Raw genomic sequence first — 16624 nt, forward strand, 5'->3', positions numbered from 1 at the left:
GTTTTTGAAAGCGTATGATCTTGTTAAAAATATCGAAAAAGTATTATCGATGAAATATATATTACCATTTTAAAAATGTAAAAACTTCGACAGTAAAATGTAATGGGAATACTAAATTACATACATTAGGAAAAACGTATAAACCTGTACCTGTCCTGTACCTGTACAGTCAGGGTCTGGCATCAAAATCTGTAACTCTCAGGCTGAAATAGGTGATCGACTGACACTATTAATCTCATCAAAAGAAGCCTGAAATGTGAGCACATAAATCGACAGCGAAATTGTTGATATTTTAGATAATCTCCGATCAAACGGTGATCTAACATCCGACGAATATTATATTTTACATAGTGATCTTGTCACTGCAAATTAATGTATTAACCGCAAAGCACTTCGAATTTTATCCATCGGATAAAATAAGAATATTATCATCTACATAACTACTTGACTCATCTCACACTAAGGCGGACAGTGCAAACTTCTCTGTTATTTATAATCCAACAATCGAACTTGGCCCAGGGACGCAAGCGTCCCCGACGCAATATGAACTAGGTTTAGTTTTAGCTACTGCTTGGAGTGCTATGTCCAACCTAAAAACTAACTTGAATGACGACGTCACATCTCAATCGAGCCAGCCAGCTGGCTTGGCTTGGATTTCTGCTGAGATACCACAAGGCGCTTTCAACGTTACATATATAAACAAAATAATAAAGTAACTGATTACAACAAGTTGGATCCGCAGCCGACAATTTTGAACTTGCTCCAAACTATAACACGCTATCTACCAAAATCACTTTTGAAAACAATTTTCTTGTTGATTTTAGTACGGCCAACATCATCGGATCGCAGCTAGGTTTGGCTCGACAACAATACGGTTCTAGATCGCAAACCGCTTCAATTTCATACAAGGGTGAGTTATCGGTACAAATAACAAAAGTAAATGCGATTTTAGTCAACTGTTCGATTGTCAGCGGATCGTACACAGCACGTGGCAGTAGACGACAGGCAATTTGTTCTTTTTCTCTTGATGTTCCACTAGATTCGCTGATGCAAGTAACTCCGCGGCATATAATCTACTATATTGTTAGTGTCGGAAATCAAATATCTTCTATTACGATGACGCTGACTGATCAGTCAGGGCAACAGCTCAATCTCAATAACGCAGTTTTGTATAATAAGAAGAAACAACGAAAGATTTTTCTCAGAAAAATTGTATCAGGTTTTTTCTTGGAAACATATTCTTTAAAATAATTGAAAATGTACCTTGAATAGTTCATAAAGTAGCATGCGTCGCGTAAGACGCATCAAAAGCTGTTGCTACTTTGGCTGCATCTGCAGCAGGTACAGATGTCTGACAAAATATTGTTGATAAAATTAAGAGACAATCTGCACCCAGTCAGTTAGCTGACCGACCAACAGTAGCAGATATAAAACAAACAATTTCTGAAATAGCACCAACATCAGAAACATTTACGCATTGATAGAAACAGCCAGAAAAACCGCCAAGCGAAGAAAATATTACAAAACGTTTTACGAAAACACGACCTCAAACTGAGGCGCGGTTCATTGATGTTGCCGCATCTTAGTGTGTTACTTAACAACCTCACACCGCAAGGCAATTCGCGATTTTATCTAACAATTAGAAAGAAAAAATGTCTGTCGAAAATTATATTGACCTGACCGAGAAATACCAACAAATAACTCAAGAACAGAAATTGAATACGTAAAGTATCTTGATGAAAACTCGAACGAACCTAAGAAGACGGACATCAGGATGTATAATACATGTAACGTAGATGTGTTTCTAGTACCTCATGAAGCTAATCGAATTCTTCAAAAGGGCTAGATGTCAACTAGATAATCAACCTGTAGTAGGTATTTCTGTGCATTTGCCAGTAGCAAGTACTATTCTTCACGTAGTTTCTTTCAACGACGACTACTTAAGATCTGGTGCAACAAATATCATGTGATTAAAAGATACTGGGACTGGAGCTTTTGTAAATGAATTTTTTTTTTGATGCAATTGTAGCTGGAACCCATGTTGCTGCTAATCTAGTTTTAGTTACATATTTTCTTATTAATAAAGCTGCAAATGCTGATACTGTAAGGGCTTTATTGGCTGCCGTGTGTGATATTATTAGAATTACTGCACGAGCTGCTGGTGCTACTAAAACTGAGATAATACCGTTTATCAACAAAACAATGAATACTAGAAATAGAGAGTACAACGAATGTTATGCTAAACGACGAGAATTTACAGATAGCTTAAGAAAAATAACTATGATGCTGCCGCTTCGCACAATATTCGGATTTTGGAGAGACTTTAACACAGTTTTTCCTGGTATTAAGCACTCTCTTTTACTCGATTGAGCGGATCAAAACGACTGTTCGATGCGAATTAATGGTGCTGATGCCCAGTTTGTAATTTAACGACTAGCGCTGTGGATGCCACGAGTCGTTCCATCTATCGATAAATCGATAGAACTTGAGGCGATGTTGATCGCGCATACCAAGAAAATGTATTTTATGCAAAACAAAACTTATCAAATAGTAGTATCAAATTCGACTAATAAAACATTGCGAAAAACAACAACAGCAAGCGGAGAGATACCAAAACATGTGAGTATTGTCTTTCAGCGACAATACCGACGTGGTAATGAAGAGCAGAACAATTAATTTTTCGACAATGCAAATACCAGACAAATATTTGTCAGATTAAATTCAAAACAATACCCAGAACGAGCGATCGAATGTAATTTTACACTTGGAGCTGATATAAATGCATATGTATCTTATGGAAGCAATGAAAAAATATCAGGATGCTGATAGCTGATTTCAAATTTCAGTTGAAGAGTTTAGAACACCTTATCCGATATTTCACTTTGACTTATCAAAATACTAAGAACGAGCTGTTGAATCAACTTCTGATATTACATGGACACTAGGATTGGTTCCAGGAGCTGTTGCGTATCATGCATATGCGCTTATTGTATTTGATAGATTCATTACAATCGATTCTACAAAAGGTAGACTGACTATCCAGGTGTTATGTGCTCTGCACTTTACAGCAAGTGGTACAATTTTATCAAACGAAAGGAAAATAACATACAATGAAATATACACGAAATAAACTTATCGCCAGGACAAGCTATAGAAAAACTAACACAAGCTATTGTTCAACGACAGCCTGTTTCGCTAAAGATAGATTTCGGAATGCACAGCACTATACTAGCAAAATTGCTGTTAACACAAAGACAAATCAATAAAATACAAAATGCAAGCCATTAGTTTTGAATTTGTCGGCATCACAAGTAACTACTACGGTTCTAAGCAAGGAAAAATAAGCGGCGGTTTTCTGAACCTGCACTAGCAAATACTGCAAAAGCAGTAATACCGAAATTATTGCTAGTACTAGGAACATTAAGTTTAGCTGCAGCATCAGGTGCGATATCAGGAGCAGCTAAGAAGGCAGTGTCCGGAGAAGGTATCAAACAACTTATGTGACTTTTGTCTAATAACAATAATAAGTGTTCGGAAAAGTAAAACAGCTATAAAAAAATTATAAATAAAAACGCAGCGCGGTCAACGACAAAACGAGGCGTATTCATAGGGTCATTGCTAACCAAAATAGCGGGAAGTCTACTTCCGAATCTGCTTGGCATAGGGCGAGGAATGCAAACGAGAAAAAGAAAAACGAGAGGTAAAGGCCACATGTCGCCCGGTACCCGCCATTAAACAACTTTGAGATTCTAGATAAGCTGAAAGATATCAACGGATTTCGATGAGTATTTTCAAAAGATGAGTTATCATCTCAGCCACCACTAACAACACCAGCTTGCTGTCGATGTTTATGGTATAAATATTCAAATTTTTAATGATGGATCTGCTACACATTGGGTGGCGCTTTACAACAACAACTACTTTGATTCGTTTGGTCTACCTCCTACTGATGTTATCAAACAGTACGTTTTTGCATAAAAGTACCAAAAAAAAAAACTATTGGTCTAATCAACTTCATCCGGTTGAAAATGCAGCTTGTGAATATAATTGTGTGATAACATACCTATTAAGTTTTCTTATCTAACACAGCAGTATAAAAATGATTATGTATTGCCTCAAGTGCAGAAGTAAAACAGAAAATACTAACGAAACTAGGGAAACAACTAAAAATCACATACTATAACTAAAAAGTGCTTATGCTACATGTGGCAGAAAAAAAGAGCATGTTTCTAAAAACTAAACTGAGTGACTCACTACCTGAAGATCATGGAATGCAAAGAATTCCTAATGTTATTTTAGTCGATGATTAAATTATAAGATGAGCTGCAAACGTAAAGCTGACTACGATCTGTGTCTCGAGCAGGACAAAATAGTAACTTACTGTCAGTGTTGTAATCAACGTGCTGTAATCGGACCCGACTTAGATATTCATAAGATAATTGGCAAATTACCGAAACCCATAGGTTGGAGGACTTTGCCATGGTCGACTTGGAAATTCGTTTGGTATCATTGGTTCAGCTTGACCTCTTAAATTTTCGATGCAATTTTGTCAAGAATTTACCAAGTGTTCTAGCTGAGTGCCTGTTCTTTTCCACCAAAATGACGTTTTGGCGCATTATCGTCATTTAACTAAGTATTGGTGACCAGCGTGAATTTTCTCTAGGTTTTCTTTTTAAATTGATTCTGGTTCGACCAGGCGCGTACCTTTCGTTAAGAAACCATTTTAAATTGTAAATTCACCTCCATCTGCCCAGTACGATTGATGTTTTCCGTCAACAGCTGATTTCTCTGGCCAAGCCTTTTCACAGAATTGTACAAGTTGTTCGCGAATCGAATCATTTCGATATTCAGACTTTACTTGTTCATGCCGAGTATTTGATGCGGGCAAATTACTAACTACGAAATCACCATAGGCGTTAGTTGCAGCCTGAAATTCTCTGTCACTCTCAGAGTGATAAGTTAAAGGTGCTCTGTATAGAACATCAACAGTTAATAGATATTTGCCAGCAACATGAACTAGACAAAAGTTGAATCTCATCAAACGCATTCTAAAGCGTTGAATTCTAGGGGGTAAATCTCCCAAGATGTTTGTCCTCATTCATGGTACTAATGGCTTATGGTCGCTTTCAAGTTTGACTTGTGACCCAGTTAAATAGCTACTGAAGCATTGACATGCCCAAGTGGTTTCTGTTTGAGTATAGCGTTGCTCAGTTTCTGACATACCTCGCAATGCGAACGCCACCGGTCTCAGAGTGCTACCGTGCTTCTGCCGTAGTATAGCACCTAGTCCAAATGAAGATGCATCTGCATCTATAACTGTTTCTCCATTTGGATTATAATGTGCTAAAGTTGGTGAAGATATCATTTTTTGCTTGATATCTCTTAAAGCTTGTTCTTGGTCTGGACCCCAAGTCCACGAGTTTTCAACTTTCAATAGCTCACATAATGGTTTTGATTTTTCTGCCAAATTTGGAATAAATTTGCCACGCTGGATTTCCATACTGAGAAATCTTCGTATCTCTGCTACGCATTTTGGTGTTTCCATTTCAGTTATAGCTTTGAATTTTCCGGATCAGGTCGGCAACCATTTTCGTCAGTAACATGCCAAAGAAACCTAATGGATGGTTCTGAAAGTTCGCATTTTTAAGCGTTTAAAGTGGCTCCGGCCTTTTGATTTGATTTCATGACCATTTCTAGTCTTTCGTAATGTGTTTCCGCGTTTCCCCCAAAACAAGAACATCATCCATGTGTCAAAGTGTTCCCCAGAATTTCTGACATCCTTTTCTGCAAAAATGCAGGCGCGGAACTGATTCCAAATGGACGGTGATTAAAATAAAACCTTCGAAAGGGAATAATAAAAGTTGTAAGGTGGCGTGAAACTTCCGATAGGTTTATCTGCCAAAAGCCTGAATTTGCATCATGTCTGATGACAAACTTTGCACTTGCTAGTTTTGCAAGGGATTCTTCAACTAATGGTAATGGGTGGTTCTCTTTTTTTACCGATTCCTTTAGTTTAGTTAGATCTACGCAAATTCTTACCGTACCGTTTGGTTTCGGAACGACAATCATTGCCGCGCACCACTCAGTGGGCTCAGCAACTTCTGAAATAACACCGATGTTTTCCATTCTATCCAACTCCTTTGAACTTTATTCAATAAAGGGATAGAAACCTTTCTTGGGGTAGATAAGGAATAAGGTTTGATACTTTGACCAGAGTTATGTTACATAACCATTTTGTTTTCCCTAGACTTTTAAACAATTTTGGGAATTTCTAGCGAAAATCCTTATCTAAATTTATAGATTTTATCGTGAATTGTGCTTGCATTATGTGAGCTTTTATCTGAGGCATTTCCTGTTCAATAATAATGACAGCCTGAATCGCGGTCCTGCCCAAGAGTGCCTGATTCAGTCCCTTTACACCAAATATGTCTTGTACACTGAACGCATTGGTCGATTCAAGTCCACATGTAAATTTTCCCACCACTTTAAGTTTATAGTTTCCAGGTCCATACAATTTTCGATCAGATTTTGATAGCTTTTGGTCTCCGATTTGTCGTAAATCCCTCTCACGAATTACAGTCATATCAGATCCAGTATCAGTCTTGAATAAAAGTGTAGCCTTGTTAAATCTCACCCGCGTTATCCACAGCTGACCCTTCTTTGTGCCAACAGTTCTTAGAAATCCAGGTTCCGCTCTCGATTCTATTGTGCAAACTGCTGATTTTCACAACATTTTGAATGGTGTCTCCTTTTCTTGCGACATTCTGCTTCTTTTGCTAGACATTATTCTGCATCCTTTTCTGCTGACATTATTCTCTTGAACTTTTGTGATTTTATATTTCTTCTTCCCATATTTCAGTGAAGACGATTTTACTGCATCCATTTCTGTCATTCGTTCTCCATTTGCTTGTATAGTTGATTGTTACTTTTTCACAGCCACATTTTGTCAAATTTGACTAACGGCAGACACAAGACTTAGGTTTTCATCTAACTGCAATTTTTCCGAGAGTTTTGAATCTCGCATTCCAACTACAATTCGATCTGATCATTTCATCATGTAGTTGCTCGAAATTACAATTATCTGCTAACACATAGATAGCTATAACAAAACTGCCCACCGTTTCTCCATGTTCCTGTTTTCTGTGATTAAATTTTGCCCTTTCAAAAATTACATTCCACATTGGAAAGAAATATCGCACAAATCTCTCTGTCAGGGGCTTCCACTTCTTTTGATCTTCCTCTGTCATGCTGAACGAAGACAAAATGTCATCAGCCTCACTTTGCATGGAATAAATCAAGGTATACACTTGAATCTCTTCCTCTTTTTCACTAAGTCCAGAGCTTGATGAAAGCTTTCAAAGCGCTGAAACCACTTTTCCCAAGTTTCAGGTCTCAAAAAGTCAAATTTGTCTGGATTTGTAAATTAAAATGAATCCATTTTCAACTCTGATAATTTAAATTCTGTGTTGTACCGCTGCCACCATGTAATGTTATTTGATATTGAAGAATAACTGCAGAAGGCGTTCTATACTATTTATTATATACAAGACATCAGTATAGTTAGTAGGGGACTAAAGACTGCCCTGAAAGTATATTTTCCATAGAACATAAACCCTAGTGAATGTATAACATAAACCAGCTGTTGGTGTGTATCAGTTCTAGTCCAGTGTGGGAAATCTGATTACTTTTGCTGTCAAGTGATATTTCAAAGCCACGATAGTGACAATGCAAGAATTCAAATGGGTAGAATATCCACCTATTTCGTCGTTTACTACCGTAGCCCCTATCAAATTCAAAAAAAAGGACAAATTGAAGAATATATCGATCAAAATACAATCACTTGTATCTGGACGTCAAAGTTCTCAAAGAGGACAAAACCAATCCAAGGGAAGATGTCAGAGTAGCTTCCGGCAATAATTTCATGCAATTGTTATTCAGCGAAGTGTATTTGTATTTGAACAACAGACTGGTGCATGGATACTTATCCTTACCTAGCATACCAGGGCAAAGAAAAGATTCACCTGTCAAGAAACCAGATTGGGGAAGGAAGAGGGAATAAAAGTTCTCCAACAACAACAATAACAACAAAAACAGAGGCAGCCTGAGAGAGTCGCGGAAGAGAGGATGAAATAACAACCTACTCGACCTCCTACTCTTCCATACCCCACCCTCTACAAAAAACACCGTTTTAACCAGTAGAAATAGAAGATAAACATTCACATTCTGACGAAAACTTAACCGACCTATTCCAAGAAGAATTAAAATACCCTCAAGAAGAAGCTCAGATGATGGGAATAGACAATGTGTTTATGGACAAAGCATCTGCCGTTCAACATATTGAAGATCATCGGGTGGTCTGGAATACCAGAAATAACATATTGAAGATCATTGAGTGGTCTGGAATACCACAAATCATAAAGCGGGTATTAACGTACCACTTCCTACTAAAGCCAGGATGAGGAAAGCATCAAGAATATCAGATCCAGAGGCAAGAACTATCCAAGTTGTTAAGTTACACTTGCATAATGGTACGCAATAACTCGATTGCACATCACAATTTAGAAGGGCAGGAAAAACTTGTATTTACTGAATCAACAGTAAACTCATGGGTAGCTTATTTGATCGATCCAGGAGCTTCAAGAATCCATTGGATAAAACCATGGATTATCCCATCCAACCTACAACCAGTCTTGGAAGTAACAAATTAAACTAAACAGTCATTGTAAGGGCTTAAAGAGTGGAGTCAATAAAATTGCTTATGGATTTCTATTTTGGCTGGAGAACCTGATATGATGTAATCATCTTTTATCAACTAACTTTAGTCATGGGCACACCATTAGAAAATTACCCCCAATTTCCTAACTTGACCTCTATAAAGGTGCGGGTTGCTGAAACCAGTTCTCTGATTTTTTTCAGACATTTATGTACACTCTGTAATAAAATTCCAAATTATATAAGATGATAGGAACATTTTTACTTACTTAACTTAGCGTGATTCTAATTAAAATTGCGGCTGACACAGGATTTGCAATAGGAAATGCCCGATAGGAAAACTGGGCAGAATGTGACTACTGTACAACCATGACGTTTCAGTTAACATTCTTGGTGGCGTAATGCCCCATCCGGGTCCCTTCATTGCCTTTCTTCCCCGGACATGCAAAAATGAGAGCGTGTGAATTGCATGTACCCTCTATTCTATAATTCTATAACCATATCTCTTTCTCTATCTCTCTCTCTCTTCCTTAATAGGACATGGGTATTGGCGAATTGCCGAAAACTCAACAAATCAAGACACTTTGACTCTAACCAACAATTATACTATATAAGGTGGTCCAAAGACCAGACCATCGGGTCTCTCAACACAGGTTGGCAAAAGATAGGTTCACTTCATTTTTTACAAACATAGAACTAGCTAAGCTGACCAAAAGAATGTAAGGATACAAGGTGGTCCTATGCCCGTAAATGGGAAAAAATTCATAGGGTCCAATAACGTGACCGGTAATTAGTTAAGAGTATAAGGTGGTCAAAATCATAGATCACCAGGTCCAACCGAGCAATGCAGTAAACAATTGCAAAATATTTCCGGAAAGATATAAGTAAGCTAGTCCACCAATAATTACACATGACTAAAGCTACCCAGACAAAAATGCTAGACATCACTGTAAACTGCCACACTGCAGACATCATAACGATATGACTAACATATTGTTAAATCTACATTAAAAATCTAAATAACACACACACAGTGTGTATCAGCCCTCTTGGGTCTTTTCTGACCAGTGGAGTTGGAAGTAGGATAAAATATGTTTATTAAATATTAACTATTCCATATTAATGACTATGCATTTTATATCAGGTATAGAGTATAAGAAAGAATGTTCTTTTTCTTGTATTACTTCTTAAAGGTTCTGTCAAGATCACTTCAGTGTGAAATTATTTTCTGTAAGATAATTATTGTTTACAATGGCTGCTGGAGACTACTAACAGCTTCACAGAAGCAAGCTATGTAATTGTTGATTATGTTCTGGTTTATTTTCTGTACAGTATCAAGGTCTTTCCAGTTTGGGCAAATGTTCCAAAACATTACTGACTTTGTCCCTATTTACTAAAAACAGACTAAAAGTTGGAACTCATATCTGACCCAATTTAACAGACTGCATTGTAACATAAAGACAATTCAAAATTGTACAGTCATCTGATATCACTTACATTATTATAAAAAGCAATTAAAGAAATATACAAAAACCATTATGTAGGTCATTTTGTCATAACAGAAATATAGCTAATTTGACTACACAGACTGTCCAAATAGGTTAAGCAACCTATTGCTTCAGACTGTAATTTTTGGCAAAGTGTTTTTGGGCTCTGAAAATAACAATGCAACTGTAAAGAGAGAGAGTTGTTCAAGGCTTCTTTGCCATAAGATGAGGTATCACCTCAGCTTATTTACTTTTCATCTGAGGATCTGCAAGTTTATAAGAAACATTTAAAGTTGGTGGTCATTGCTTAGATTTTAAAACACTGACTGTTGTTATGTATATCTTAACTTTCTGTAACTTCTGGTATACGATTTTTTTAAATTTTTATTCATGGTCATAAACTGTATAGAATTTATTTTGTAAATGTTATAAATAGTGTGTGTAATTTGACTCTGTTGAAAACACAAATCACATAGGATCTATAAATAGTTGTTTACCTATGTGTCGACAATTAGTAATAATAATCATAACAATAAGACTTAAAATGGCACCTATGGCAAAGTTTCTAATTGACTGATGGGATATGGTGGTTTTAAGAAGAATTTTGCGGCTTCCCCATTGGTTGTATGATGTCATGTGAATTTAATATGTCGTTACTTAGTATGTCGTAAATCAATTGTGTATGTTGTCAAATGAGGTCCATTTCAAAATACAGTTGCAATTTACAGTGTATATAAGGAAAAAATTAAGCATTCAGTTTCATTCTGATTCCTGGAGTCAGTCACATTTTTTGTGTTCCTGATGTAAGTCTGCAGATGTTTTTTATTTTGTACTTGGATATTATCTGATAGGAAAAACATTTGTTTCGATAGTTCAGTGCTCATTATTTGGACAATATTATTATTCTGGAACTGTTATGAATTATTCAAAAGAATTCTGGACAACACCATCTTGACAACATCATGGTTCTTGGAGAACCAGTACATTTCCAGTATCGAAATTATATGGGACTCTTCATTTGTTTAGGACTTTCAAAGACTTTTGAAAGAACAAATTTTGGATTCACTTCATTATACTAAGTTCCTCTCACATTTTTCATTTATCACTTTAATAGTTAAATTGTTGAGTTTTACAAAACTTGTTGGTTTTGCTTCTTTTTGTTACTAAGGTTTGTGATTTTGAAATAACTGGTTAGCATGAGTTTTCTAATCATTCAAATGTTATAAGAGTCAAAAATGTAATGAACTCCCATGAATGTAATAAATTCCCACAATGTAATAAACTCCCATAAATGTAATAACTAGAAATGTAATCCAATTTCCACCTGTAGATTTAGTAAATTACTGTAAAGTAAATAACTTCAGTTAGTTATTAAATTTAAATGTTCAGAAACAGTGTATTCCTATTATATGATTCAGTAGGCTCACACAAATGTTCGCAAATCAGAAAATGAAGTTAAGTATGTCTGCATAATTTTATTTATTTAAAAATCCTTGGTTATGAGGCTTGAGAAATAACAGAAATATATTCAGAAATGTAATAAAACTTCAATACTGACACAATTCATAACTGATAACTGTACATACAGTGAATACATTTCAAATTTAAGATTACAGCATTCCTTTTGAGCTCATATTTGAGGAAAGGCATGACACAGTAGACAAAATGGTAAATATAATTAAAAAATTAGGTATGTAGTAATGCAGGTTTACATTTGCCTATCTCAGCTGGTGTCACTGGACATGTTCATGCCTCTAAAGTGTTGATTTTGGACTGAATCTCGTTGTCATCTTTTGCTGAAGACAATTTTGAAAGTCACCATGCATTTTGAAGCACAGCTTTCCAATGCATGAAAAACATAAAAAAAACTTAAACATGAATGTATTGTAAACATTTAATATGCTTTTGATACTGTATGCCATCATTGGTCTGACTGGTTTCTTTCTCTGCCAAAGATGGGTCATCGCTGAAGTTTTGTAAATGCAATTATGACAACTTTTAATGTTGTTATATGGAAAATGACCTTGAACTTTGAACTTCAGACCCTTTAATTCTCAAGTGTGCTAATATTGTATCATGGAGACCATCGAGTTGTAAAAGAGACATTTTCATTCTATGTACCATGAACCTATATTTCTGGATAATAACCATCAACAGGTAAATTCCTGACACCATGGAAAGTCCACACAAATATCTGATTAACATATAAAATGGAAAACCAAGTTGTGCAGAATGAATTAACCCCAAAGAGGGACACATCTGGTGACTTTTAATCCTGCAATCCATCAGTTTCTAATAGCTTAACTGTAAATCACATGGACAGTTAGCTTTATATATGCAGTATAGACTGGCTTAGAATGCCAAATACTACACCTCTTGATGTTCTGGAGTTTTTTTTACCTCTGAACTTTTTAGTCTGGTTACAGAACTACTATTATCAAATAGTTACAAGAAAAGTGTTATCCTAAGTTTTAACTTGAGTCAAGATAGTCACGGACCATAGAGAAGATTAATGGTGACTTTCAAACTACATATAAAATGATATATATGATAAACAAATCATTAAACATAATAAAATATACATGTAATTAGATATGTTGCTTCTTAATAGTATCATATACATGATTAGTAGTTTCCTCCCAAAATGCTGTGTTGTGACAAAAGCAGTCCTGTTCTCTATCTATATCTCCCCAAGAACAACACAAGCAAAGAGATAACTTTATGTACAGTCTACTATCTATTGCAATGAGGGACTATAGCCAGTTATCTTTCCAACAGCTGGAGCCACAGAAAAACCTGGTCCCAATATTTGGTTATCCTCAGAGTTTATCATTAGCCAGAACAATCTATTGTTGATCAAGCAAGTGGTAAATAATTGTCAAAACTATAATACTATAGTGAAAACTAATATTGTCTTATTTCATTTTTCGGTGTATCAAAATATATACTATATTAGTTTTGGACTCTTTATGTTCAGACTTTTAGAGCCAACCCATTACATATAAAATCTTAACTGTTAACTTTATTTTCTTACCCTTTAATTAGTGTGGCTTTAATCAAACTGCCTGACTAGTGTGACTAAATGAAAAACTCATAAACAATAGTGACAAATGGCATGATGCAGTTTGTAGCTAAGTACATGGAAGTAAATAAATGCAAAATGTACAACTTAGTGTTTTATTATTTGTATTCACTCATTATAAGATAATTAGTTTATCCAAAACAATTTACTGTGAGAACAGTTTTGTATTTAAACTTTAAAAGAAAAGAAAATAACTGCCTTTATTTTGGTCTAGAAAAGTGAAATATATGGTCACAAAGAGGTAGACCTGTTATGAATTTATAATAATTACCTATATGAAAAAGGTTAGGACTCTTATAACAAATTATTAAAAATGAACAAATTGTGTGTGTGTGTGTGTGTGTGCATATGCATGTGTGGATGTGTGTGTGGTAATCAGAAACAATTCCCTTTTAAAATATTACACCTTATGTTCGATTGCAACAAAATCTAATGTAATGTTCTAAATCTTATTGCAAACTGTCATTGCAAAACTGAATTTAACACACTTGATTTAGACCATGATAATTTCTTTCCTTTTGTCCCTTCCAAGTAATATTTTATGTATAGGTTGTCAGAACAAAATAAAAATTGATCATTTCACTTCATGCAAATCTAACATATATCACTGCACACACAAAACACCCCACCCCCCATACATATCCCCCTTCTCTCTCTCTCTCTCTCTCTCTCTCACCAATCTATAGACTTAATATCAAATTTAAAAAATACTTGTCTAGGATGATATCTTTAAAAAACTTACTGTCAAGTCCTCAAACCTGAGAATAATAAGAACATTTACAGTTGCATATAATGCAGATTACCTTAATAATATATCAAATATATTTTTAACATAATAAATATTCAAAGAGAATCTTGTATCTTTCCAAACTAAACAGCTAAAATCATTTCTAAGGAAGTTCAGAATTTTTACTAAATCATCCCACCAAATAACTATCGAAAGAAGTATTCAAAACAAATTGCTAAATTATCCATGAATTATGTGATTTTAGGGATATGAATGCTTTGAAAAATAATTTCAGAAAAGAATAACAGAGTTAATTGTTTGAAAATGAGTATTTTGTTTATGCAGATATGATAAAATGTGATTTTCGATTTACAATATCACCAATTATGCCTAATATTTACCTGCCTATAAATAAACTCCTTTTTCTGCCTGGATAACTTAGCTCCTCATCTTTTTAAAATCCTCTCTCACTGACGATAACGCCCATAATCTATACGACTGAGAGATTTTGTAAAGTAAGATGAAGATGTTATCATTATATTGTTTGTTTGTTAAGCAGGCTGTATGCCAGAAATAATCTTGGACTGCTTTATTCTATGCTGCCACCTATCGGTTTAAAGAGAAGATAACTGGCTATGATCCCTCATTAGGATAGATTCTCCACAGAAAGTGACTAAACCTGTGGTAACAAAATGGCCCAGAAACATAAATTATAATTTTCAGGTTCTTCAAATTCAAAAGGCTCTGAGTAAAAAATTGTCTACTCTTTGATATTCAACTTTGCAATATTTTCCAATTCCATTCTGTCCACGTAATTTTCCAGGTAATCATCAGCAAATCTAAGCACCTGTCTCAGCGCCTGTAGCACAAGAATGTTGATATTCATGTCGAGCTCTGTCTCCTGTTCGTAGTTCTTGACAGGGAAAATGTTATTGCGTGGTACACCCATGGTCTGGGACACCTTGTCCACTACATCTTTTACTTCCTCACAGTGGAAAACCTTTGAGATATCAACCGCTGCTGTCTCAGAGACTTTATCCACTTTGGTCAAAATCACTGTCTGAGGAACTCCTATAAAATACAGACATCTTGGGAAAATTATATTCATACAATAATCAAGAAAAACATTTTGTATTCTATTGTTCACCAGTCATACCTGTGATATCTTGCAACTTGAGTGGGGAAAAATCACATAAATTTGGTCCCCTCTTGGTCTCACTCATTGAGATCACGCAGTTTCACTCAGAATAATATATCTGCTTTGGTACGATGTTTTTCTTTCATACTTTTACCTAAAGGACAATATCTTTCAAGTGTTTTGATACTTAGAAGAATGTAAGAGTGAATCTGAAGATGGAATATATTAGGTATCAATTTATTCTTTATTGTCGAGTGTATATTACAAATAACCTGCAATTTACTACACCTCTAACTTGTTAACATGACACTGGATAACTCTCAAACCCATGCAACATATAATCAATGGCTCCCATTGTGTTCTCTAAGTCTGATGGCTAAAATATGACAAAATGGGTGATGAATACTCTCTGCAAAATTCCTGTCACAAACAACATAATTAAACTTAACCTAAAGAAATAGAAAAAAGTGAAATACAAAGTCAATATAATGGCAAAACAGTGCTTAGTCTCGTGTAAAATTAGTATGGCACCGTGACTGCAAAATGATAACATATGGTGGTATGACTAACTCATTTTACTTTGTAGACCAGTCTGTCATGATTTTCACAACTATTCAGAATTTAATGATCCTTTGATACAATGACCTAGGTGTCAGTAAAAACAATAACTAATTCCAGCTGTTTTTCAACGTTTTTAACATGTTGCCATTTTGTTGCAATGTGGCAAATGGTTCAGTGTAATTGTTCATCAAAATCACACTGTAGAAAATGTGCACAATTTTTATCATAGGCAAATCCGGTGAAACGCCCTTTAAAAAATTGTAAAGATACATATGAGAATGTGTTGTAATTTCTAAAAAAGTGTATCATATGCTTTCTCATCTGTTTTCTTTCTAAATCTTTATAATACAGGTGTAATGTCACATTAATTATGGCACGATTACTGTGTGCCGACTATCATGGAGAACATACAGAATTCAGTCACCTCTCAACAATTGTGGCATTTTGTTGATGTGTTTTTTATACCCATATATCAAATCACTAACATAAGGAATAATTAAGTACAAACCTAAGTCTTGTATCAATCCAAATCATGTTCTGAAATGTTAATTCAGTATGATGGATACATACATATGATAAGTTATACGAGGGAATCAACTGCAACTTCACTGTTTTATCCAAGTGTAAATCATGCAAATTTATGTTAACTCATAAACTTTTAAACAACTTTAATCAACTCAATCTCAATATTTTGTGTTCCTATCACAGTTTGTTGTGATAATTACAATAATATCAAAAATAATAACAGTTAAAGCTCATACTCCCACTCCCACCATTAAACACAATTTTGAGTACTATATATTGTTATGACTCTGTGGTCTTAAACCATGCAACACAAAGAAGCAAAACCAACAAGCTTTGTACAATTAACATAATAATAATATAAATTATAAATAATAATAATAATAATAATAATA

The 16624-nt window shown here is 35.0% G+C and overlaps 1 protein-coding gene across 3 annotated transcripts in view; it reads right to left on the bottom strand.

The window, feature by feature from the left end:
* Positions 1 to 11659: 11659 nt before the first annotated feature.
* The window catches only part of LOC149808409 (interferon-induced protein 44-like), a 49604-nt gene continuing 44639 nt past the window's right edge, over positions 11660 to 16624 (bottom strand). For all 3 annotated transcript variants that reach the window (XM_089976817.1, XM_089976810.1, XM_089976826.1), the window contains one exon: positions 11660 to 15079. In XM_089976817.1, coding sequence (XP_089832943.1) covers positions 14769 to 15079 — 311 coding nt within the window. In that variant the 3' untranslated portion in view covers positions 11660 to 14768. The remainder of the gene's footprint in view (positions 15080 to 16624) is intronic.

Source organism: Sinohyriopsis cumingii, chromosome 1, assembly GCF_028554795.1.
Source record: "Sinohyriopsis cumingii isolate HCF-2022 chromosome 1, ASM2855479v2, whole genome shotgun sequence".
In the NCBI taxonomy this organism is placed as follows: Eukaryota; Metazoa; Mollusca; class Bivalvia; order Unionida; family Unionidae; genus Sinohyriopsis; species Sinohyriopsis cumingii.